Source organism: Lutra lutra, chromosome 18 (assembly GCF_902655055.1).
Source record: "Lutra lutra chromosome 18, mLutLut1.2, whole genome shotgun sequence".
In the NCBI taxonomy this organism is placed as follows: domain Eukaryota; kingdom Metazoa; phylum Chordata; class Mammalia; order Carnivora; family Mustelidae; genus Lutra; species Lutra lutra.
The window spans coordinates 24,324,293-24,346,084 of record NC_062295.1 but is presented as its reverse complement, the minus strand read 5'-3'; the positions used below and the strand labels follow the sequence as shown (position 1 = coordinate 24,346,084).

The following is a 21,792-nucleotide window of genomic DNA, read 5'->3' as shown; positions in this document are numbered from 1 at the left end:
GCGGGGCCAAGAAGCCCCAGGAGGAATTGTGGCACCCTGGGCTGGACAAAGGGGGACGCAGAGGCCGGCGGCATCCTCGCGAAGAAAGATTGCACCTCTACAGCCGCCGTAGCCACGCCGGAAATGTAGTTCTGCCACGTTTCGCGTCCAGAGGCCCTGAAGGAAGAGTTCTGAAATGGCGAACGGCGCGAATCTAGAGTCCCAGCTGTGCTCGGAACAGTTCGGTTCCGGGACGGCCCGGGGCTGCCTCGCCGCCGCCGACGGGCGCTTGCAGTGGGAGGCTTGGGGGTGGCGCTGGTGGGGGTTCTCTGGGCCCTTCACAGCAAAACCCCAAGGACGGGATGGCGGCGGAGCGGGTACACCCGGGACTGCTTCACCATCTCTCTCCGGTCTCATGGCCGTGTTCCTGCCGCAGGGCTTCCCCGATAGCGTCAGCCCGGACTATCTGCCCTACCAGCTATGGGATTCCGTTCAGGTCAGCCTGGCCGACTGGGGTAGGGGGCAGCAGAGAGCCACGGGTGAGGGAGACAGTGCGGGCCACCTCGCTCCATTGAGAGCTTGGAGACTGAGGCTCAGAGCGGGACTGCGACATGTTTCAGGTCACACATCTGTGAGAGCTGGTAATAAAACTTAGACCTCCGTGCCCCTGCGCACGGTCCTCACCCCGCCTTTTTTCTTCTCCAGGCCTTTGCTTCCAGCCTCTCAGGCTCCCTGGCCACCCATGCAGTCTTGCTGGGCATAGGGGTGGGAAACGCAAAAGCTTCTGTTTCAGCTGCCACTGCCACCTGGTTGGTGAAAGGTGAGCTGGGCCCCTGGAACCTCACCTGTCGCTGCTGTCAGCCCATCTCACTGGCCTCTTTTTCCTCCAAATGGGAAGTCCAACCCCTTCTGTCCCCTGTCCCAGTGTTCTGGCCTGTAGTTCTGGGCTGTGGTGTGTCTATGTATGGACTCTTTCCTGATTGGATCTAGGAGCCAACTCTAGTCCCTAAACAGTATTTTATTGGTTTTATTCAACGATTAATTAGTTGCCAGAATATCCTCATCCTGAGCGCCAGCCTTGCAGCCGCCATCTGTTCCTCATACTGTTCAGGGTCTCTAAATCATCAGGAGCTCAAATCCCTAAGTTAATCATCCCCTCTCCTTTACCCCTAGGCTTTTTGTGGAGCATTACATAAGAATGCAGTTATTGAATAAAAGGACCAGCTGCTTGAAATGTGGGAAATTGCTCAGTTCTAGAAAAAAACAGTTTTGTAGTTAGTGCTGAGTAGGAAGGAGGAGGTTCTGGGAAAGACAAAAGGCGTTTTAGAACCTCTGGGATACTGGATGATGCTGTAAATAGTAACTATAGTAACCTCTGGTGCATGTGTACAACTTCTTGAAAAACTGCTAATGAAAAATAGAACATACAGTGTGGTACCAGGCCACTTAAAGAGTGAGGTAGAGAAGAAAAGGGAAACTGCCACGGGTTCCACATCAGGAGGATGTATGGCTCTCTCCACTGTCCTTTGTCTTTCGTTACTTTTCCTGGTGGGAACTTAAATCAGACCCACAGAGAAGGCTCTTTCTGCTTCTAGCATGAGTCTGGCCACATCTCTGATGAGTCTCCATGGATCTTTTGGAAGATCTGGAGGTTCCTGCTTACATCCTTATTAAGACTGAGCAAGCTGGCCCAATGTGAGTCACCTCTTGAAAGTAGCCTTTCTCTGTGGCTTGTTGTCCTAGCTGTCTCTTCTTTTAATAATAATAGTTCATACAAACTGTTTATTATCTACCAGTCTTTAAATATGCTGGCTTCACAGTAGCTCTGAGATAGGTATTGTCATTATACCCATTCTACGGGTAAGGAAATTGAGGCACGAAAAAGTAATTTGACCAGGATCAGAGCCAGTAAATTGTAGGGCATGGATTTGAACCCAGGAGTTTAGTTCCAGATTCATTTTCATAGCACCAAACTGTGCTTAATTTGAACCTTTCGATCTCCTGTTGGCTGAGTGTTTGGAATGCAGGAGGACCATGGATTAGTAATTGATGTTTTCCATGTCATTTCTAAGCACCCTAGTCTTATCACAGACATGTTGCCCATATGTATGTTCAAGTTATGAAAAAAAAAATAAGATTACTTTAAGGTAGGAAAAAGTAACTACTTTTTAAAGCCTATTGTTGATATTACAAGAAGCCTTAACTAGAAAAGAATTTACAAACTCATTTCCATCAGACCTGGGAAATTTGTATGCAGAGCTTTATATAAAAAACTCCCTTGGAATTTTTTGAAGTCATTTTCAATTACAGGTCTCTTAGTGGAACGTGGTATTAATTGTCATAACTAATAATAATAATACTAGCAGCTAATATTTTGACAGCCTACCACTGTATGCCAGGAATCTTGTACACTTACGTGTAATATGTAACTTAATCTCTACAGCAGCCATATTAGGTAGATACCATTTTTAATACCTTTTTCAGAGAGGTTTCATACCTTGCCTAAGTTTATGTAGGGCCAGAATTTGGACCCAGACCGACTGACTCCTGTGTCCCACTCTTCATTACTACATTCTTGCCAGTGGGATTTAGAGTGGAGCCTAGACAGTTTGTGGACAGCTGATTCCTTACTACTGCTCAAAAGTTTCTAGATCATATAGCTCAGCTAGTTGTAAGTGAGGCAAAGAAGAGCAAGTGGGAATTAAATTTCCTAGTCTAGTGGCCAGTGTTGACTTTCAGACACAGGGAGGCTATGTGTCATTGTTGCATCCTAGTGCCAACTTCCAGATTCTGACAAGGACTACGGGCTGCTGATGAAAGATAGAATAGGTCCCCTTTCTACCCAGTGGCCCTTGTATGCAAAACATACACTGTATTGGATATGAGTGTGCAGTCAGAGGGAAGAAAAATAAGAGTCTGGCCCAGTGAACTGTCAGTAAGTAAAAGTAATCTTGGCATGTCCAGAGTTACTAAGTTGAGCCAATACAAGAATCTTAAGTGAAACAAATTTTTTGTGGAGAATAAAATATAGTTGAAAGAAAGAGGGTCAAGTGGGTGATGGAGGAAGCCTATAAAGCCACCTGGTAGGTGTTACTTCCAGGGACATACAAGGGACAGAAATAGAGAAACAGAGCAGGCCAGGTTGAGAAATGTGTTGTACTTATGCCTCTGAGGTAGCCACTGCTCAACCCCAGACAGTTATGGTGGTAAGGGAAGACGGGCTTGGTGTTGCCATGTCTTCAGGTACTTGCAGAAGAGCTGGACATCCAGATTTTCTCACAGAATATCCTATTTTTGTTGACCAATTTCTCTGAGCTTGTTACTTCATCTGTGAAAGGGAGGATCTCTTAGAAGTTCATAGGATTGTGGTGAAGATTGAAAGGAGTAAAGATTTCAGGTGTCCGGCAGCGTGTTTACTGGTGTGCCTCAGGCCCAGAGTTGCATAAACTGTCTAGATAGAAGGCCTTACTGCCCAAGGGTAGAGGTTGGGGCAAGGGGTAAGAAATGCTCTTTCCAGTGGAGAATGGGGAAGGTCAGCCTGTCACCACCTTTATATGCATAGGATACTCCCAAGCCTCCCTACAACCTAGTTTCCCTTCTTGGATTCCCTTAAGGGTGTATGCCCTCAAGTTCAAACAAGTTAGGAGTCCTCTGCCCACTGTATCTTTCCTTTCTAGTGTCTACTGTATGAGGCTTTCTGAGTTAGTTGTTTGGTCCTAAAACAGTCCTTGGTGATCCCCCTGCTGAACTTAATGCTACTTTCAATATAAGGGGTTTTAATCATGGGGTGGCAAAACTTCTGTAAAGGACCAGATGGTAAATATTTTATGCTTTGCAAGCTGTATTGTTTCAGTCGCAGCAACTGATTCTGCCATTGTCTCACAAAAACAGCCGTAGGCAGTCTGTAAATGAATGAGCACAGCTATGTTCCAATAAAACTTTATTTATAAAACAGGGCGTGGAAGACTGTAGACAACAGTTAACTGATCCTTGGTCTAAATCAGTGTTTCTCGTACTGACTGCTGTTTATTTTTACACTGTATTTTGAGTCTGGAATCATGGCTTTCTGGGTCACAGTATCCCCTTACCTCCTATAATGCCTGGCACAAAGTAAGCAGCCAGTAAGCATGTGTTGTGCAAATGAAGGTCTAGCTGATTCCTGGAGACTTCTCTGACTAGTCTGAGAAGGCCTCTCCCGCTGCCTCACACCCCCAGCTGTCTGTCATCAAACTGTAATTCAAATCCTTTTTTTCTTTTTATTTTTTTTTTAAAGATTTTATTTATTTATTTGAGAGAGAGACAGTGAGAGAGAGCATGAGCGAGGAGAAGGTCAGAGAGAGAAGCGGACTCCCCGCGGAGCCGGGAGCCCGATGCGGGACTCGATCCCGGGACTCCAGGATCATGACCTGAGCCGAAGGCAGTCGTCCAACCAACTGAGCCACCCAGGCGTCCTCAAATCCTTTTTTTCTAACTGATACTCTAATGACCACATGTGAACCTGTTGCCCAACCTAAGAGCTAGAATATCAACAATAACCTCTGAACTTTCCACACAGGATTTCCTGCTTTTCCTTTCTTTTTTTTTTTTTTAATTGTTTTGCCGTTTGGATATATATACCTAAACACTGTATTGTTTAGTTTTAGAGCTTTATGAAAGGTATATACCTTATTAAAGGTATCTAGTCTTCATGGCTTGCTTTTTCATGCAGTATTATAATAGTAGGATTCATCCATTTTGATATGAGTAGTTGTACATTAGATTTTTGCTGCTGTCTAATATGCCACTAAGAGACTATAACAGAATCTATCTATGCATTCTCCTGTTGATGAGCATTTGCATTATTCCCAGTCTTTGACTGTTTGTGAACGATGCTGCAAAGTATTTCTGGTCCATGTCTCTTGGTGTGCATGGGCACATAGTTCTCTTGGGTACATAATGAGGACCTGCTAAGTCTAGACACTTCTGACCCCATCCTACAGCTCTGTCTATCCAATATTTATGGTGCCAAACTGAGTTCCTAAGAGCGGTGACGCAAGGTGAATCAGCCATTTCAGTGCCAGGGTCTGCCAGGCCCAACAGCCCCCAAGGCTCTTCCTTGTTCCTTACCAGTGCCTCTCTTCCCACAGATTCATCTGGCATGCTGGGCCGCATCCTCTTTGCCTGGTGGAAGGGGTGAGTTTATCTTCTTGGTCTGGCCACTCTCCCCAGACGGGGGTCACATTTATCTCATCCTAGTTTGTACTTTCAGCTCCTCCTCTATCCTACCAGTCTCCAGGGGAGGGGAGATTTAGCAGTTACTTCATCAGAGCTAAGGAGTCCTTAGTAAGTACCCAGTCCAGGTGGCTCACCCCAGCAATGAAGCCACAGAACCATTGCTATGATCACATCTGCCTTCAGAGCATTAATTTGCTGCCCACCATGGAAAAAATCAGCCAAAGGGCTCTAAGTATCCTCTCTTTGCTTGTTGAAAAAGAAGGCTGGACAGGAAAATGCTTAATTCAAAAGGAATGCTTTTACTCCAGAAGCTAATGGGGACTAGACGGGCAGGTCATCAGGATCCCTGTCTCACATAGAATGAGCGTTACCATCTATCTAGAAGGAATTAAGGATCTTGTGCTGCCTTCTTCCTCCTCATGTCAGTATTGAGGAGTAATTTAGTATCTCCAGTTAATTGTAGGCAGATACTACCTACAAGGTGTTCAGTGAGATAGTTTATGCAAAGTGCATAGCATGTTGTGGCTCATTATAAGCATAATAATAACAGTTATTAACACTAATAAGTGTTAGCTGTTGCTAACAGCTTTGTGCCTTATAGGCTGTCTGCTTATCACTCTAATCCTTAGAACAACTTTGTGTAGAGAAGGATTGAATGTGTACATTTTAGCAGACCTAAAAGGAATCACTTCCAAGTTGCACAGCTTATAACTAATAGTATCAGGCTACTTTATTGGGCAGAGCCCTAGACCAAGCCCACGTGTTCTGGTCCTGCTTTTGCCATTTGTTCCCTCAAGAGTTTCTACTGTGTGTCCCATACCCAACCTTGGAATCCTCCTTTTCCCTCCAGGAGGTTTCAAAGTAAGGGACAGGGAATGCTGTAAATTCTGCACTTGGTCTGGGGCTACAGCATCCCCTGCTACCAGACTGTTGGAAAAGAGGTCCCCAGGTGTTTGTGCATGGGCCAGGGAGTCCCTCTGCCTGGCAGAAGAGGCATCCATCCTCTTGGTGATAGAATTATCCTCGGCCTGGATGTCAGAGCCTGCCTCTTGCCCCTGGCCATTATATTTTTTTTCTTGGCCCCCGCTTTCCATATGATCTGAGGGAAGTTATGTGTCCTCTCTGGGCTACTGGTCTGTAACTTGTGGGGGTTACACTAAATGTAGTTGCTTACCAGTCCAAAATATGTGGACTTCTTGCTGGGTACTCTTGATCAAGTGGGAGGAAGGGGTGGGGAGATGGCAGAGAAACCCAGGGATGGCTTCTCCCAGAGGAGGCCAGAGGGTGGGGAGCAGCCACAAGACAATTAGTTCTTTTCCCTCATGCATCATGGGTTAGTAAAGGGGAAACATTAAGTGACCTCTGAAGGTTCTCTCGCAGCTAATGGTATTTCAGGCAGCAGTGACAGGGTGTTGGGACAGATGTCTTCATGGAGTATGGATTTTGCCGAGCCCTTCAGACCTTAACCTCAGCCTAAGGATGGCCTGCATTGCCCACGGGTTGTGTTTTCTCCTTAAATTCAAATTGCAAACCAACCTCTCTTCCCCAACAGGACTAAACTGGACTGCAATGCCAAGCAGTGGAGGTAAGGAGGGGCTGAAGACAGGGGAGGAAAGCTATTATGGAGATCTCTTAACTTCTGATCTCTAACCTCTGATCCCTCCCCCGCCAGGCTTTTTGCTGATATCCTCAACGATGTAGCCATGTTCCTCGAGATTATAGCTCCCATATATCCAATCTTCTTCACCATGATCGTCTGTACCAGCAACCTGGCCAAGGTATCCACCTCTCGGGCCCCCCTATACCTGCCTTGCTGGTGCTGTATCTGAGCTTACTTGAGACCAGCCTGGGCCCTGTGTTCAAAGCACTTGTAGAAAAGTGAAAAACTTCAGAGTTTTCTGCTCATACTCAACCTTATTTTCTGATTCTCCTCCAGCCACATAGTTCCTCACATATAAGACAATGTTTGAAACCACAAGATTAGTGAGGAACTCTGAGCTGAAAGATAGAAAGGGTGCTCCAGTGTCAACATCTTGGGACCAGCTCTCTGGCTATCTTTCATTTTCTGGGTAAAATATTTGAGTGCCTACTGCATGTTGGGCATAAAAGATAGGCCCTCCCATTTTTTTCTTGGAAGAAAGCCACACATAATTAAACAAAAGTTTATAACATTGTAGCTACAGGTATTCCAGAAGTGTAGGGGCCTACGAGAGGGTTGAGCAGGGATCCCGGCTGAGTCAAGAGATGGGCCTCTTCCCTAGGCCTGGGTCCTGAAGAATGAGTTTAAGGTGAAGGGTGGATGTTTTTAAGCAGAAAGAAGAGTTGTGGGTCGAGGTCCAGGGGCAGGACAGCATGAAGTGGTTGTAAGGCTGGAGGGTCACATGGGGTAAATGTGAGCTCTTCCTCTCTGCCAGGCTGCTCACCCTCACAGTTCCTTCAGGTTGGCCACATCCAGGTGAGGAAACTGAGGCATAGTTCAGTAAAGAGCTTAATCTGTCTTCACCACAGTGTTAAGTACCTGGCACAGAGCAGTGACTCAAGAAGACATGTAAGATCCATCTAAAAAGCCCATCTGTCTGTTCAGAATTACTTCAGGGCAGTGCTTCTCCACAGGGCACTAGTGACATTTCAGAGACAGCAGTTCTTTGTGGTGGATTACATGTAGCCCAGTGCCCTGAGCACCCCCTCCAACTCCGAGGCAGGAAACACCAGAGAAAACTAGTGCTGTAGCTGTAGACCCATGATTGGGACCTCTGCCATCTGTTTCAAATTATGCACTATACTCTGCCTTTGGCGCATCGGTCTCTTCATCTGTTATATAAAGGAGTAGAATAGGGCCATGAACTTCCCCTGACCACCTCTCACCCTCTCTAGAGTTCTGGTCTCAGTGACTAATACCTCCATACCCCAGGTACACCAGTCAGAAGCCTGGCTGTCATCCAGGCCTTCTCCTTCCCGCCCACTGTTACCTTCAGCTGAACTTCCATCTGGTGGTTCCTTGTTGCTGAAAAAACCTTGGTTGCTTCCTAGGTAGTCTCCTTGCTTCCATTCTCACCTCTCTTCATTACTTCTCAGAGCAGCCCGTGATCCTACATCAGGTCATCTCCCTGCCCTCATTGCTCCTAGGATAAAGACCTTAACAAGATCTGCAGGATTCCACATGATCTGGTCAATCCAGCCTCATTTCGTACCGCATTCCTCTTACCTTTGAACAAATTATTTCCTCTGCCTGCCTGACTACTTGTTTATTTATTGTCTTTTGATTTATAGACTTCATGAGGGCAAGGGTTCTATCTGAATTATATCACAGCACTAAATCTGTCTCAGGCATCGAAAAGAGATTTGATAAGTGCGAAATGGATGTCAGTGATCAGTGACCCTCATTGATGAGTTCTACCATCCTAGATCTCAGGGATTGAGGAGGTCTGGGTTCCATGGGATGTCAAGGCCATCACTGTGGGTTTTGAAGTGGCCTGGAAGACTTGACTAGGCCTCCACTGGAACAGAAGGAGGGTGGAGTAGGTTACAGGCAGAGAGGAAGCATAAAGTTGGAAACCAGGCTGGACCTGGGAGCTTAGCAAAGAGGCAGGTATAGTCAAAGTAGAAGTTTTGGACTAAGAACAGTCTTTGGGCCTCTACTCTGGGGAAAGAAATGGAGTTCCTTGGGACTAGGCCACAGGGAGGTATGACAGGCAGAATTTTAGTTTTCTCCAGGACTAAGAGGGGATGTGGACCTAGTGGAAGTGTGGGGATGAGAACAAGATACCAAGGACAGCATTCAGGGTTTTGCTGTTTGGTCACCTGATGCCTGGTTTTCTCAAACAGCCACAGAAGTGCCTTTGTTGCCACAGCATGTGGCCTTTCTGACTTTCCTTCTCCCTTTCCCCACCTAGTGCATTGTGAGCGTGGCTGGTGGGGCCACTCGGGCTGCCCTGACCATGCACCAGGCCAGAAGAAACAACATGGCTGATGTGTCAGCCAAGGATAGCAGCCAGGTGAGCAGCTGGAATTGGGGTTGGAGGGAGTTGGAGCAGGGAGGCAGGCCAGGCCATGATTTGGGAGTATGGAGAGAAGCACCTGAGTGCTCCTAAGGGTAGGGGTGGGAGATACACACATGGGACGAAATGTCATGCTCCCAACTCTGACTAACTTAGGCAGTCAGATTGAGGGCATGAGTACTAGTGGCAAAAAGTCCAAGCTGATCATCTCAGCTCCTTCCCAATGCCTGTGTGGGCAAGAGTGGGCCCTCGCCCTGGCCTTCACCCTCTCTGGGCCATAGCCCTAGACTCTGAGGTAGATGTCTGACCACATGAGACCCCATATGTCAAAGCACTTGGGGGGTCAAAAAGTGCTCAGCATGTGAGGGGGGGCTGGGGTCATTGACCAGAGGTATCCACATGACAGTTTCGTAGGCCTTTCTGACCCAGCCCGTCACCTGACCAGGGCATCCTGGAGTAAAGGTGGGGACCGTTAAGGCTGAACTCTACAGGTATGGGATCCTCCCAGGCTCCTGTGCCAGCTGCTTATGTGTATTGCATTGTTTAACTCACACCAGCCCCAGGAGGCAGATACTGTTATTATTCCTGTTTTACAGAAGAGGAAAATGAGGACTGGTTAGTCAGAAGTGTCACAGAGCTTTGACACTGAAGCAATTTAGAAACCTCTGTTCTGTCCAGTCCTACACTCTGTCCTTCTCTTAAATTGTTTTGCTCAGTTTCTAAATAAAAGTTGTTTTAAATTTAAAATTAACTCCTTTGAACAATATTAGGTGTTAAGCTGTAAACACAAGCTAATACTTATTAAGCGCTAACTGTGTGCCAAGTATTTCATTTATATGAACTCATTAATACAGGAGGGACTCATTGTTGCCATTCTACAAAGGAGGAAATAAGTCAGAAAGACGTTCAGTCCTCTTGAATACCTTTGTGCACGTCCCTTCTCTCAGGAAATGGTTGGATAAATTCTTCCCCATTATCTCTTCCATAGATTGTCAGGAAGGGAGAAATAAGTACAACCCAGGACTTGAATTTTAGGATCTCCCAGCTATATGCCTGCTCTCTCTCACCTCTTCTCTTTCCAAACCCCAACCCTCCTCATACCCCCAGGCTATATTTTCCAAGCCCAGGGGCTCCCTCAGCTTGCAGAAGCAGGAACACATCACAGGGGCAACACAGGAGATGTGCTCAGTCCTACAGCAGGCCCCTGATTTCTGCGGATGTTGCTTTATTGCCACTTGATGTGGCTGCTGGAAATGAGTCTTTCCACCTGAGGGAGAGGTGGTCTTCCTGCTCTTGTGCAACCAAGACCTCTAATCTATTTACCATCACAACCACAGCTTTTATTTCCACAGCCTACCCCTTTGCCAGGACAGCTGGGTAGGAAGAGCTCTCTCAGCCTCAGACCTGCTTTATGCCAGAACCAGCTCTCCCTTCGACTCCAGGAGTCAGGAGCCACCAATCCAGACTCTTCCTCCCTTATGATGAGTTGAGGACAGGTGGCCTGGTGTCTGTTCCCCTTGGGTGAGCTCAGTCAGGCCATCTCGGGACATTAGAGGGTTCTGATAACTGATTCTCAAGGGAAGAGGTTTGGATCTTGTGCCTTTCTTCCTGAGTGGTTCCCTTAAACCCTTTGCAAATGTTTTTGTATACCTAGGGGCTGAGGGGGATCAGTCTTTTTAAACCACTAAATTTAAGAACTTCCTCATTCCAAGGACATTCACTTGCTGAGTATAGAGGTACTCAGAGGACTCTTGCAAAACAAAGAAGACATGTTCCAAGGGCATTGTATCCACCTAGACACAGAAGCAGCTGGTATCTTAAATGACCACTCACTCATTAAAAACTGACTAGGCATCCTCATCAGTGTAGGGAGCCCTGGGAGGAACTGCAGCAGGGAAGAAGGTAATGAAAGGTACTCAAGGATATTTAGCCTGGCCTGGAAAGAAGCTCTCCAACTCCCAGCCCTTCTGCCATTTTCTAGGAGACACTGGTAAACCTGGCAGGGCTCCTGGTCAGCCTCTTGATGCTTCCCCTGGTGTCAGCTGGCCCTGGGTAAGCCGGGATCAAGGGCAGGGAGGAGGTTCCCCGCTGGGCCTCCACCCCTGTTGACCACCCTACTCTCCCACCCAGCTTCAGCCTCGGTTGGTTCTTCTTCCTCACCGCCCTTCACATCTACGCCAACTACCGGGCAGTCCGAGCCCTTGTCCTAGAGACCTTGAATGAAGGCCGGCTCCGGCTGGTCCTGAAGCACTTCCTTCAGAGGGGAGAGGTACTTGGGCCTACCTCAGCTAATCAGATGGAGCCACTGTGGACAGGTGACGCAACCTCTTGGTCTTAAGTGCTGTGTCTCCCAGTCTCTCCCTGTCTGGGCATCCTGACTCCAGCTTCCCACAGGTTTTTGGCCATCTCTGTCTCTATCCCTGGGGGTCCCCCTACACTGCTTGATCTCCAGGTAGGTGGCCCAGTGTCTCCCATCCACCCCTGCTGCCACCCCCACTCCCCGCACATGCTCTTTATTCCAGTTACACACTGGCCTCCCCTGACCGGGCCTCACCTCTCTATTCTAGGTCCCTTATTGCCACTAATCAGACTTGGGGGCAGCAGGGGTGTGACACTGAGTAGATATAAGGGATACATTTGTTAGACATAGGGAAAAAAAGGAAGGATGGATGTCGCATGCATGGGTAATGGCTGAGAGAGATGAAGAAGTGGTAAGAGACAGATGAAGTAAGGACAGTTCAGCTGACTGGATGGTTACTCCTATTTTTGCTTTCTCCTCCCCCACTCCACTCTCTTCTTTCCTTCAGTGTCTTTGAGCTACAACAGCTGGTTGAGGGACACCAAGAACCCTACCTCCTTCACTGGGACAAGTCACAAAGTAAGTGTGCTGTGCTCTTCCAGCCCTAGACTCACCCTTCTGGGGTCTCATTCCATCAGCTCCAAAGCCTCAAGCCCTGGACAATTTAGAGGCTGCCTGGTGTCTTGGAGGGAGCTCTAGACTAAGACTTGGTACATTCAAATTATAGCTGCATGCCCCAAAGAAATTCACTTTGTCGCTGGGTAAAATGAGGCTAACAATGCCTGCCTTATTGTCTGCATGTTTTTATGAGAATCAGATAAGGCGATTTTGTAAAGCACTTTATATATTGCAAAGTACTCAAATAAGATTATGACCTTTGCTTATCCCTGGAGAACTTTTCTCTCCCATCCTGAGTTACCTGTTGAGGAAACAAATGCTGAAGTTTACTGGTCTGCTGGTTGTTGTGTGTGTTGTGTGCTAAAAGGTGCTTATTCTCACTAGACGTGCAAAATAAACCCACCTCAGTGGCCTCCTCTAAAGCTGTATTTGGAAATTGGGCATTTTGGTTTGGCCAGAACATTGGGACAACAGGAGATGAAGATGGAAGGGAAAGGGTGAAAGATAGCCTCCATCTATGCCAGGCCAACACCTCAAGACAGGGATGAAGCAGGATGGTAGGTTTGAGAGTGTTTGGGGAGGTGGCCCTTCCCTAATACCAGTCTGTCCCTGGGTTTCTCCAGGCCGGGTGCAAGTTGTTCTGAGCCAGATGGCAGGCCCTGAAACCATCCTGAGGGCTGCCATACACGGACTGGTGCTTGAAGCCCTGCAGGGAGAGGGGCCCCTCCCAAGAGAACTGACAGAACTGAGGAACCAAGTACGGGCAGGTAAGCACCTCGCGGTCTAGACTGCTGACAACTCAGAGAAGAAGGACTGTGTTCCACTTGGGGACCTGACAGCTTCTCGTTCTGCACCCTCCTCCAGGTCATGAGAAGGAGAGCTGGGTCATTGTCAGAGAGACACACCAAGTGTTGGACAAGCTATTCCCAAAGTTCTTGAAAGGTAACATCCTTAAGCTCCATGGCTCTTTGGCCTCTGAGGCCTTCTCCCCCAGAGACCCTGCCTAACCTGTTTCCTTGTCTGCAGTATGGGGAGGTTAGGGATACTGAGGCTGTGTCAGTATTGACAATCTCTATAATTCCAGTTGGCATTGAAGAACTGGGGGCGTGGGGTGGGGAGGTTTGCTCACAAATGACTGATGATGATCTTACATTTAGCACCTACTCCATTCCAGCTCTTTCCCATGTGCTAAGTCAGTGAATTCTCGCTACAGCCAGATGAAGTTTTAGCCTCATTTCGTGCCAGAAATGGCCCAGCAGAGGCAAGTGGAGCCTGGGCAGTACACACAGCATGCACCTGGCCTGTGCTGCTCCTTACCACTCTCCCCCGACTCCCTAGAGTCTTCTCCCCAGCAGTCCCAGTGGCACCCTGATTATGACCTCTCCCCAGGATTGCAGGATGCAGGCTGGAAGACTGAGAAGCACCAGCTAGAGGTGGATGAGTGGAGGGCCACCTGGCTACTCTCTCCGGAAAAGAAGATCTTGTGAGCAGCCCAGATAGAGACCTAGGTCCCAGGATAGGAGCCTAGAGCAAGCACACTTTGGCCATAGCAGGATGTGGGAACAGCAGCTTTATTTTTGCTTAGGGGAACTGCTGTGGCAGTTTGGCCAAGGTCTCATGGGCTGTAACTGCCAGTCAGACGGATGGGGGCCCCAGACAGAGACAAGGTGGAGAGAAGGGGAACCAGGGCCTACCCCCTCCCACCAGAGCCTACCCTCTCCCGCTTCTGCCCTACTCCCTTCTCACCACTGCAAGGCGCCTCACCCCCATTCATTGTGAGGCTGTGCTCTGCCCTGGCTGTAGCTCATGGTGTCCAGCAGAGTTGGCCTCAGGCATAAAAGCCCCAGAAGAACGTGGCCACGGCCATCATGAGCAGGGCATTGAAGTTGACCACACGGGCCCAGCCCGAGTCCTCGCTGATGTCCTCCAACCGCCTGGCTGCTGCAGCCGCCGCCTCCTGGGTAGGGGCTGGGGGACTACCCGCCCCACCCCCACTCATTCCACAGAACCAGAGCAGGCACCTGCGGAACAGGCCTGGTGCTGGGGACTGGGCCTCTAGGAAGAATGGACACGGGACAGTTAGTTTGAAGGAACCTGGCTCCCCTAGTCCCTGGCCCCACCTCCTGGAGGAGTGCCTTACCCTCCATCTCCACAGCATGCTCCGGACACCCATTCTGTGTAGGGGGTGAGGTTGGACCTTCCAGCTCATCAGCATCCAGGTCCTCTCGCTCCTCCTTGCTGTGCCGCAGACTGAAAACCAGGCGGTGGAGCTGGGGAAGGGAGCAGGGACCAAGTGAGAGTGCTGGTCCTCCCCCGGCCCCCGCCCCAGACCCTGAAGTCTCTTGTCTACCTGGACACCTAAGACACCTTAGCTCCCTCTGTCCATCCTGTACACATGTTCAGACTCAGTTCAGCAAACCCAGCCTGCCATGGCTGCCCTTTGCCCTCAGACTAAAGCTGAGCTCTTCAGCTATGTGTTAAAAGCTCTTGGCCCTGATTACCCTTTGCTTCATTGCCCCCGTCCCTGTCTACACTCAAATTGTAGTCCTTTATAGACTCTAGTCTTCTAGTCCTGCTAACAGTGTTCCTTCCTGTGGGTATTTGTGCATGTAGTTTCCTCCTGCTGCCTTTCCCCCACTTCACCTGTGCAGCCCTGCCCATCCTCCTGCGCAGCTCATCTGTCCTGGCCCCCAGTCAGCCCTGCCCTGGGGCTCCTGCCCTGCAGCAGCACAAGACCAAACCCTCTTGTGGGCCTTCAGGATAGTGTTCTGTCCCTCTTAGCCACTAATCAGATCTGTGGTTTGAGTCCTGGGGGCCACTGCAAGGACTTTGGGAGGTCATCACCTCCCCCACAGTCTTAAAGCCCACCCAGAACACCTCAAATAAATGTCATTTAAGTAAAATGTTGTGCTTGCTTTGCAAATGCATCTCCCAACTGGATTCCCAGTCTACCCTCATGGATCCTCAGTGTAGAAATCCAGGTCCTCCTCACTGGGCATTCCTGGAAGTGTATTGGCAGACTAGCGGGTAGAGAGGGCTGCACTGACTCACATGGTGCATATTTGGTGCCCTTCCAGAGGCCAGCACTTACGTGCTTGCGTGGGATGGGTGCTGTGCACAGTGAGACTACAATGGTGAGGAGGCCAGAGCAGATGAAGAGCACGATGGCAAAGTAGAGGTAGTGCATGCCGCAGAGGAGCGCCGGGCACGCTGAGGGCTGCACACAGCTGCCCGAGCCAAAGGAGAACTCAGGAATAAGTCGTGCCAGACCCATAAGCAGGCCCCCAATTAGTCCCCAGAAGGCACCCTGCCAGGGGAAAGAATGTCAGCCTCTTCTGTCCAGGTTCTGCCCCCAAGTTCACCACCTACACACAGACTCACCTTCTCATTGACACGGGGCACAAAGAGCGCCAGCACAAAGACGGCAGACACAGGTGGCGCCAGGTAGCTGGAGACTGCCTGAATGTAGTCAAAGAGCTGCCCGCCCTGCGCTGCCTGCACCACGGGTAGCCAGGCCACGGATACCGCCACGATGAACACCACCCAGAGCCTGCAGTGGGTGGCCGTCGGGAGATTTCACAGGATTCCCCAGTTCCCCGTAATCCTGTGAGGGTTCCCTGCCCCCACCCCATGGCTGTTTGGTGGGGCAGGATCTTGGGGGGAACCCAGGCCGCACCGTCCTACTAGCAGCAGCTCGCGATCGCCTGCATGGGGCCGCAGGCGCGTGTAGATGTCCATGGTGAAAAGCGTGCTGCTGCTGTTAAAGATGGAAGCCAGCGAGGACATGAGCGCGGCCAGCATGACCGCCAGCATGAGTCCGCGCAGACCTGCAGGCCGATGGGAGCTGTGAGTCCCCAGCCATCCCCGGGAGGGTGCAGACTTGGCACGGGGTGACTCCTCCCAGTCGCAGTCTCTGCAGCTGGCCAGCTCTTACCATTGGGCATGAGCTTCACAACAAGCCGCGGGTAGGCGATGTTGGAGCAGCCCACCTCGGTACCACACACGCGTTTACACACTTCAGGCACCACGCACGCCACCTCGTCTGCAGGAAAGAGGGCACAGTGTGGCTAGGATGGGACCTGGTCTGGGAACTCAGATCCCTAAAGTGGGGAAAGGAAATCCTAGTGGAAGAGAGATAGGACCTCTGGTGGGAGGTGGGCCTGGGTTGATGGGATTTCCAAATCAAAGGACAGTAATGGAAATGGGAAATAGGCACCTGTTACCGTACAAAGGGGGCTGGATGGGGCACAGGACTCTTGGTGGGGGCAGGGTTGCAGACATTACCTGGATAAAGAATGCGGCTGATCATGCCTGGCATGACCATGAGGAACATGGGCATCAGCTTCAAGTAGCCGCACAGTATGCAGCCCGCCTTGATGTGGGTCAGACTCTTCCCGGCCAGACAGCGCTGCACGATGACCTGCGGCAAGGGCTGTTCAACTACCTGCATCCAATCCTGCATACCTCGCCCTCTCAGGCCTTGTCTCTACTCGCTGCTCTAATTCAGGCCTGCCTCTGGCTCAGTGGTGCTGGCAATTCACCTTCACTCAGAACCAGAGTCTTTGGATTCCACTGGGTCTGGTTTAGCCCCATCCCGGCCAGGTTCCTGACCACTCAACCGGGTCTTTGAGCACCCCCAGATGGGTTCCGGTTCCACCCATCTCAGCTCTGCCCACAGTGGTTTCTGGTTCTTCCCCCAGCTTCCCTGCCGGCCCAAGCCCTGACCCCGCACCTGGTCGCTGCACCAGTACCAGCCTGAGACGATGGTAAGACCCAGGAGCAGTGCTGGCCATGGCAGGTCCCCCGTCACAGGGTCCCGGAGCAGGTGGTAGGAGTCAGGCCGGGGTTGATAGCAGGAACTTGAGATGTTGCCCACCGCCGGATCCTCAGAAACCGTCAGCGACGTCATTGCTCCCAAGTATTTGTCGAAAAGCCCCGAATACCCGCCCACCTCGTGGAAGGCTGTGAGGGCAAGGCTGTCAGGGGACCCAGCGCGTGTGCCAAGGCCCTCCCTAGGACCCATATGCTGGAGACGTGCAATGTCTCTGCTCCCAGGTTGAGAGCTCTGTGACTTGCAACCTCTGTGCCCTTCCCCCACTGGCTGAGCTCCGTACCGTAACCCATGAGGATGAGGGCCCCCCCAAGAATGATGAAGGTCTGCACGGTATCCGTGTACATCAGTGCCGCCAGCCCTCCTGCAACGGGCCTGAGTCAGTGGAGACAGCCCAAATAGGATGCCCCGAGCACATATGGTGTCTTTCTGTGGATTTGAAAGATGTGCTCCTTCCTGAAGAGCAAATTTCAAAGAAATGGCCCATTCTCCAGGCTCATGTACCCGGGCATCAGGAGGCAGGAATTAGTGAGCAGAATGTGCTTGCTTCAGTGATGCTCCCAGCATATCTTCAAGCCCACTCCATCCCTAAGCCCCTGCCACAGCCACCTGTCACAGTGTAGATCATGGTGATGCCCAGAAGAGCGATGACTGAGGCATAGATGTTCCAGCCCAGAGCCTGTTGAATGAATACTGCCCCGGAGAACATGTCCACCTTGGGAGAAGGAGTGATAGCACAGGTCAGGACCCAGGGACCCAGGCAGGGACCCAGGTCTACCTCATGCCCAGACCACGACCCTATGTGGCCACGTTTCAAAGGTTCTCTTATTTTCCGATGGTCTGCCCTTCCCAGGTCCCACCCACTGTGGCCACGGCCCCCAAACCTATTTCTTCCAGACCGTGCTTCAGTCTTGGTTCTTACAAGGGATTTCTCCTTTGTCCCGCCCCCTCCAGGGCTTTCTAGAGACCCCCACTCGGTGGTCCCTCCCTTCCAGGGCCCTGCCCCGCCCTCCATGAATGCGCACCGAAATCTTGGTGAAGATGTACAGAAAAAGCGAGAGCATTGACAGGTAGAGGCGGATACGATGGCCTCCAAAGCGCTTGCGCAGGTACTGCGGCATGGTAATGACGCCCGCGGTCAGGTACACTGGTGCGAAGACCCAGCCCAGTAACAGCACCACGAACAGCGCCTGCGGGCACAGCTGACAGCTGAGGATGACTGAGAGCCTGCCATGAGTTCACCCTCACCCCTGAAGGGTGTAAGACACCTCTTTCCAAACGTGTTATACCAAGGACAGGTTTCACTGGGGACCCAAGGGTATACCCAGGGTATTAAGGGACAGAGTCTTGACACCTCCATGGGCCCTTAACTAGATTCCTCCTAGTCCTCCCAGGCCATGACCCCAGGTCAGTCCCTCCCAAGGTGGTCCCTATTCCTTCACCTGCCAGCATTTGAATCCAACCACAGACCCCTCAGCCTGACCACAGCCTCTGCCAGGAAGGGCTGCCTCCACCCAACCAAACCTTCTGTCCCTCAAGACTCAGCGCAGAGACCTCCTCCTCCAGGAAGTCCTGATCTCCCCAACCCTCAAAGACAAGCCTCAGTCCCAGAGCTTTATCTCCTTCCCACTTCTGCAAGGGACTTTAATTTGGCCCAAAGATCCTCACAGCTTCAGAGAGAATTAGAACAGGCACTTCACTATCTTTGAGGCTGTTCACCCCACTTCAGAAAGGAGAAAATCAAGGCCACAGAGAGTAGTGGCTGGTCCCAGCTTACACAAGTCAGGAGCAGACCCTGAAAGTCGTCACCTCCAACACCCCCACCCTGCCTGCAAGCTGGACGTGTGACCCTCGCTTGAAGCCCAACCACACCCCACCACTGGAAAGTCCCACCTCCAGCCTTACATCCCCCCTGCTTGGAGCCTCCCCAGGTCTGACAGTTCCAGGAGTTCTCACAGGGGTTATTGGCAAAAAGGGGGTCTCACATTCCACTCAAATCCAGCCACAGCCAAACCGCTTGCAGCACCAGTGCCTGCGAGGCCCACAAAGTGGCCACTGCCGATGTTGCTGGCAAAGAGCGAGGCCCCGACCTAGGTGGCCAGAGATGGGGGTGAGCTAGGCTGCTTCTCTAGGCCTCCTCCCACTCCACAGCACAGCCTCTCTCACCGGCCACCACACCATGCTTCGTCCTGCCAGGAAGTAGCCACCAATGGTGCCTCTGTTGGTTCTGCACATGGACTGAGAGACAAGAGTTGGGGAGGAGATGTGGGTTCGGAGCACATCTTCGGACCTCCTTAGCCTTCTCAACACATTCCTCAGCCTTGTTTCAGGCTGAAGATTAACCAGCCCTGGGCTCTCTTGATGATTCCCACCCAACCCCCTCCCCCAACCTCCTCAGAGGCACCTAGAGCAACCCAGGCCCTAACCTAGTGCCCAACTACACAAGCTTGAGTGTGGCTGAATGCCGCCTGACTCTTCCTGGGGCCTCGGATATGGATGGGCTTCTGGTCAGATACTGTGTGGATAGGGGAACAGAGACCTCATTTAGAATGCTGTCCCTGATGGAGATCCACTGATCCCTTCAGCTAACCCTATTCTAAGGTGGGAAGACAAGGAATGAGTATTGGCTGGGCCTTCCTGAGGCTATCAAAAGATTTGCTTGCCTCCCAGCCCCAGGTTTCTTCCTCAAAGATCCAGGCCTCCCACCCCTGCTGAACACGGGGTCTCCCTGAGTCTTTCATTCCAGACCCCAGAAGCCTGACCGCCAGCGGCACCCCAGCTTCTCACCCACAAGCCGACACCAATGACCAGCAGGAAATAAGCAGCAATGACCAGGATGTCAGCAGAGTTGTTAATTAAGACCCTCTGGTTTCCCAGTCCTGGTACGGAGCCTGCCTCTGTGTGTTCCTCCATTCTGCCTATGATCTGTCTCTCAAGGGACCAGCCAGTGGATTTCCTCACAGGAGGGATTAATGGTTACCTCAAGGTCAGTGAGCCGACAAGTCCCCTAGCTCTTGTTCCCCCTCCCCAGCTTTGTTTAGCTGAATCAGGTCTCATCAAGGCCGAAAACTGGTCCTGTGGAACAGCTTTCAAGTTCAGGAGCATTCCTTCCTGGGCCTTAGCCCCCACACTGTCCCCAGTGACCCAGGCTCAAAATTACTCCTTTCATCCATGCTTACCCTTCAACCTTGACCTAGGGAGCGTGGCTGAGTCAGTCTCCTTGTATTTACTAATCCAGAGGGATCATTTTCAAATGGAACTCTGACAGTGTCACTCCCCTGCTCAGAAACCTTTCCTAGCCCCGCATCATACTAAAGGAAGTAGGAGCTTTTCAGCCTCATGTTCAAGGCCTGCCATCCCCTGACTCCTGCACACTCTTCTTCCTTGCTCCTCCACACCAAACCTGGGGTGATATCACATTTCCCTCCAACTCCCTTGCCCTGCCCAGGCCCTATATTTTCACACACCCAAACTTTTGCCTTAGCTGTGCATTCTGCTTAGAGTGCCTCCCTGCCTCCCAAATGGCCCACTCCTACCTCACAGAAGGTAACCTTCAGTACCCAGCCCAGGTCGGCTCTTCAAGAAAGGCTTCTCTGACTTTTCTGATACAGTTATGAGCACATTGTGTTGTCCTCCTCTGGGTCCAGGTCTGCCTTCCCAACAGACTAGGGATTACCCACAAGCAGGAAATGACCTGACTTATCCCTGGAGTCCCATTGCTCAGCACAGGGCTGAATGGAAGACGGGAGAGTATTGATAAATATCAGTACCTCTGTCTTTCTAGAAGAATTGACCAGACTTGGATGTCTGATTATGACAAGTTAGGTTCATGCCTGAGATGAAGAACAGAAAACAATATTTAGGGGAATATATTTAAGGAATGCCTTAGTTGGGTCCTTTCAAAGCAGATCCAAAAGATGAGAACTGGGTGCAAGGACTTTCCTGAGGAGGAAGTGAGGGAAAGTGAGACAAAGAAAGAAGAAAAGCCAATAAAGGGGCATTTTGATTAAAAGTTGCCACTGTGAATGAACAATCTCAGTGGGGATTCTTTGAGACACTTGGAGAATGTACCTCAGAATTGACCCCCTCAGAGCCAGGAAGCAGGAGTATTTATTCACCAATTCCTGTCTCTGAGGTTACAGACCCTCCCCCTCCCACTTCAGGTGTGCTGGGTGCAGGAGCACACTTGTTTCCCCAGAGAGCACCCTCAGACAGAACCTCAGGGAGCAGCTGAGGAGACTCAGCTGGGGAGACTGGGTGTCTGGGAACTGTCTGCTTGACTTCCCCGACGGGCTCAGTGGATATGGGCAGCACATCAACAGCTTCTGCTTCAGGGGATGATAAATTTGAAGTGCCTGAGAGAAATCCAGGTCCAAGTGTCAGAGGACACATTGGGGTTATAAGCACTTAAAATCAATATGCCCTCTTTGTGGCCTGCAAAACCCTTTGTGATGTAGCACCTATTTCCTCTTTTTTTTTTTTTTTTTTTAGATTTTTATTTATTTGACAGACAGATCACAAGCAGGCAGAGAGGCAGGCAGAGAGAGAGAGAGGAGGAGGCAGGCTCCCTGCTGAGCAGAGAGCCCGACGTGAGGCTCGATCCCAGGACCCCGGGACCATGACCTGAGCCGAAGGCAGAGGCTTTAACCACTGAGCCACCCAGGCGCCCACCTATTTCCTCTTTGACCTCATCTCCTACTACTCTCCCCCTTATTCGCCCTAATCCAGGCCTACCGGCCTTCTTTCCTTTCGTTCAATATGCCCAGCCCCTTGCTACATTCTGGCCTTTGCACTTGCTGTTTTCTCTGCCCGGAATGCTCTGCTTATGCTGTTTGCCTGGCTGTTTTCTTTCC

General features: G+C 50.7%; 2 protein-coding genes across 5 annotated transcripts; one reads left to right on the top strand and one right to left on the bottom strand.

Annotated features, from left to right (window-relative positions):
• The first annotated feature begins 131 nt into the window (after positions 1–131).
• Positions 132–15,011, top strand: RUSF1 (RUS family member 1). Of its 3 annotated transcripts, XM_047713106.1 has the most exons (13): positions 132–475; positions 685–799; positions 5,106–5,151; positions 6,746–6,778; positions 6,866–6,971; positions 9,087–9,188; positions 11,173–11,243; positions 11,322–11,506; positions 11,586–11,643; positions 11,999–12,069; positions 12,732–12,875; positions 12,973–13,050; positions 13,498–15,011. In XM_047713106.1, exons 1-13 carry the CDS (start codon positions 176–178, stop codon positions 13,593–13,595), a joined length of 1,407 nt encoding a protein of 468 aa, XP_047569062.1. In that variant the 5' UTR covers positions 132–175; the 3' UTR covers positions 13,596–15,011. The 3 variants fall into 3 exon arrangements, with proteins under 3 accessions (XP_047569062.1, XP_047569063.1, XP_047569064.1); XM_047713107.1 differs by lacking the exon at positions 9,087–9,188; XM_047713108.1 differs by lacking the exon at positions 685–799 and having other exon boundaries at positions 312–475.
• On the bottom strand, positions 13,664–19,875 carry SLC5A2 (solute carrier family 5 member 2). Of its 2 annotated transcripts, XM_047713104.1 has the most exons (14): positions 19,727–19,873; positions 19,106–19,177; positions 18,925–19,029; positions 17,965–18,129; positions 17,549–17,654; positions 17,223–17,303; positions 16,841–17,070; positions 16,393–16,528; positions 16,043–16,150; positions 15,785–15,935; positions 15,490–15,658; positions 15,200–15,415; positions 14,249–14,378; positions 13,664–14,163 (listed from the first exon to the last, which is right to left on the bottom strand). In XM_047713104.1, exons 1-14 carry the CDS (start codon positions 19,850–19,852, stop codon positions 13,937–13,939), a joined length of 2,022 nt encoding a protein of 673 aa, XP_047569060.1. In that variant the 5' UTR covers positions 19,853–19,873; the 3' UTR covers positions 13,664–13,936. The 2 variants fall into 2 exon arrangements, with proteins under 2 accessions (XP_047569060.1, XP_047569061.1); XM_047713105.1 differs by lacking the exon at positions 13,664–14,163 and having other exon boundaries at positions 14,266–14,378; positions 15,200–15,335; positions 19,727–19,875.
• Between the last annotated feature and the right edge of the window lie 1,917 nt (positions 19,876–21,792).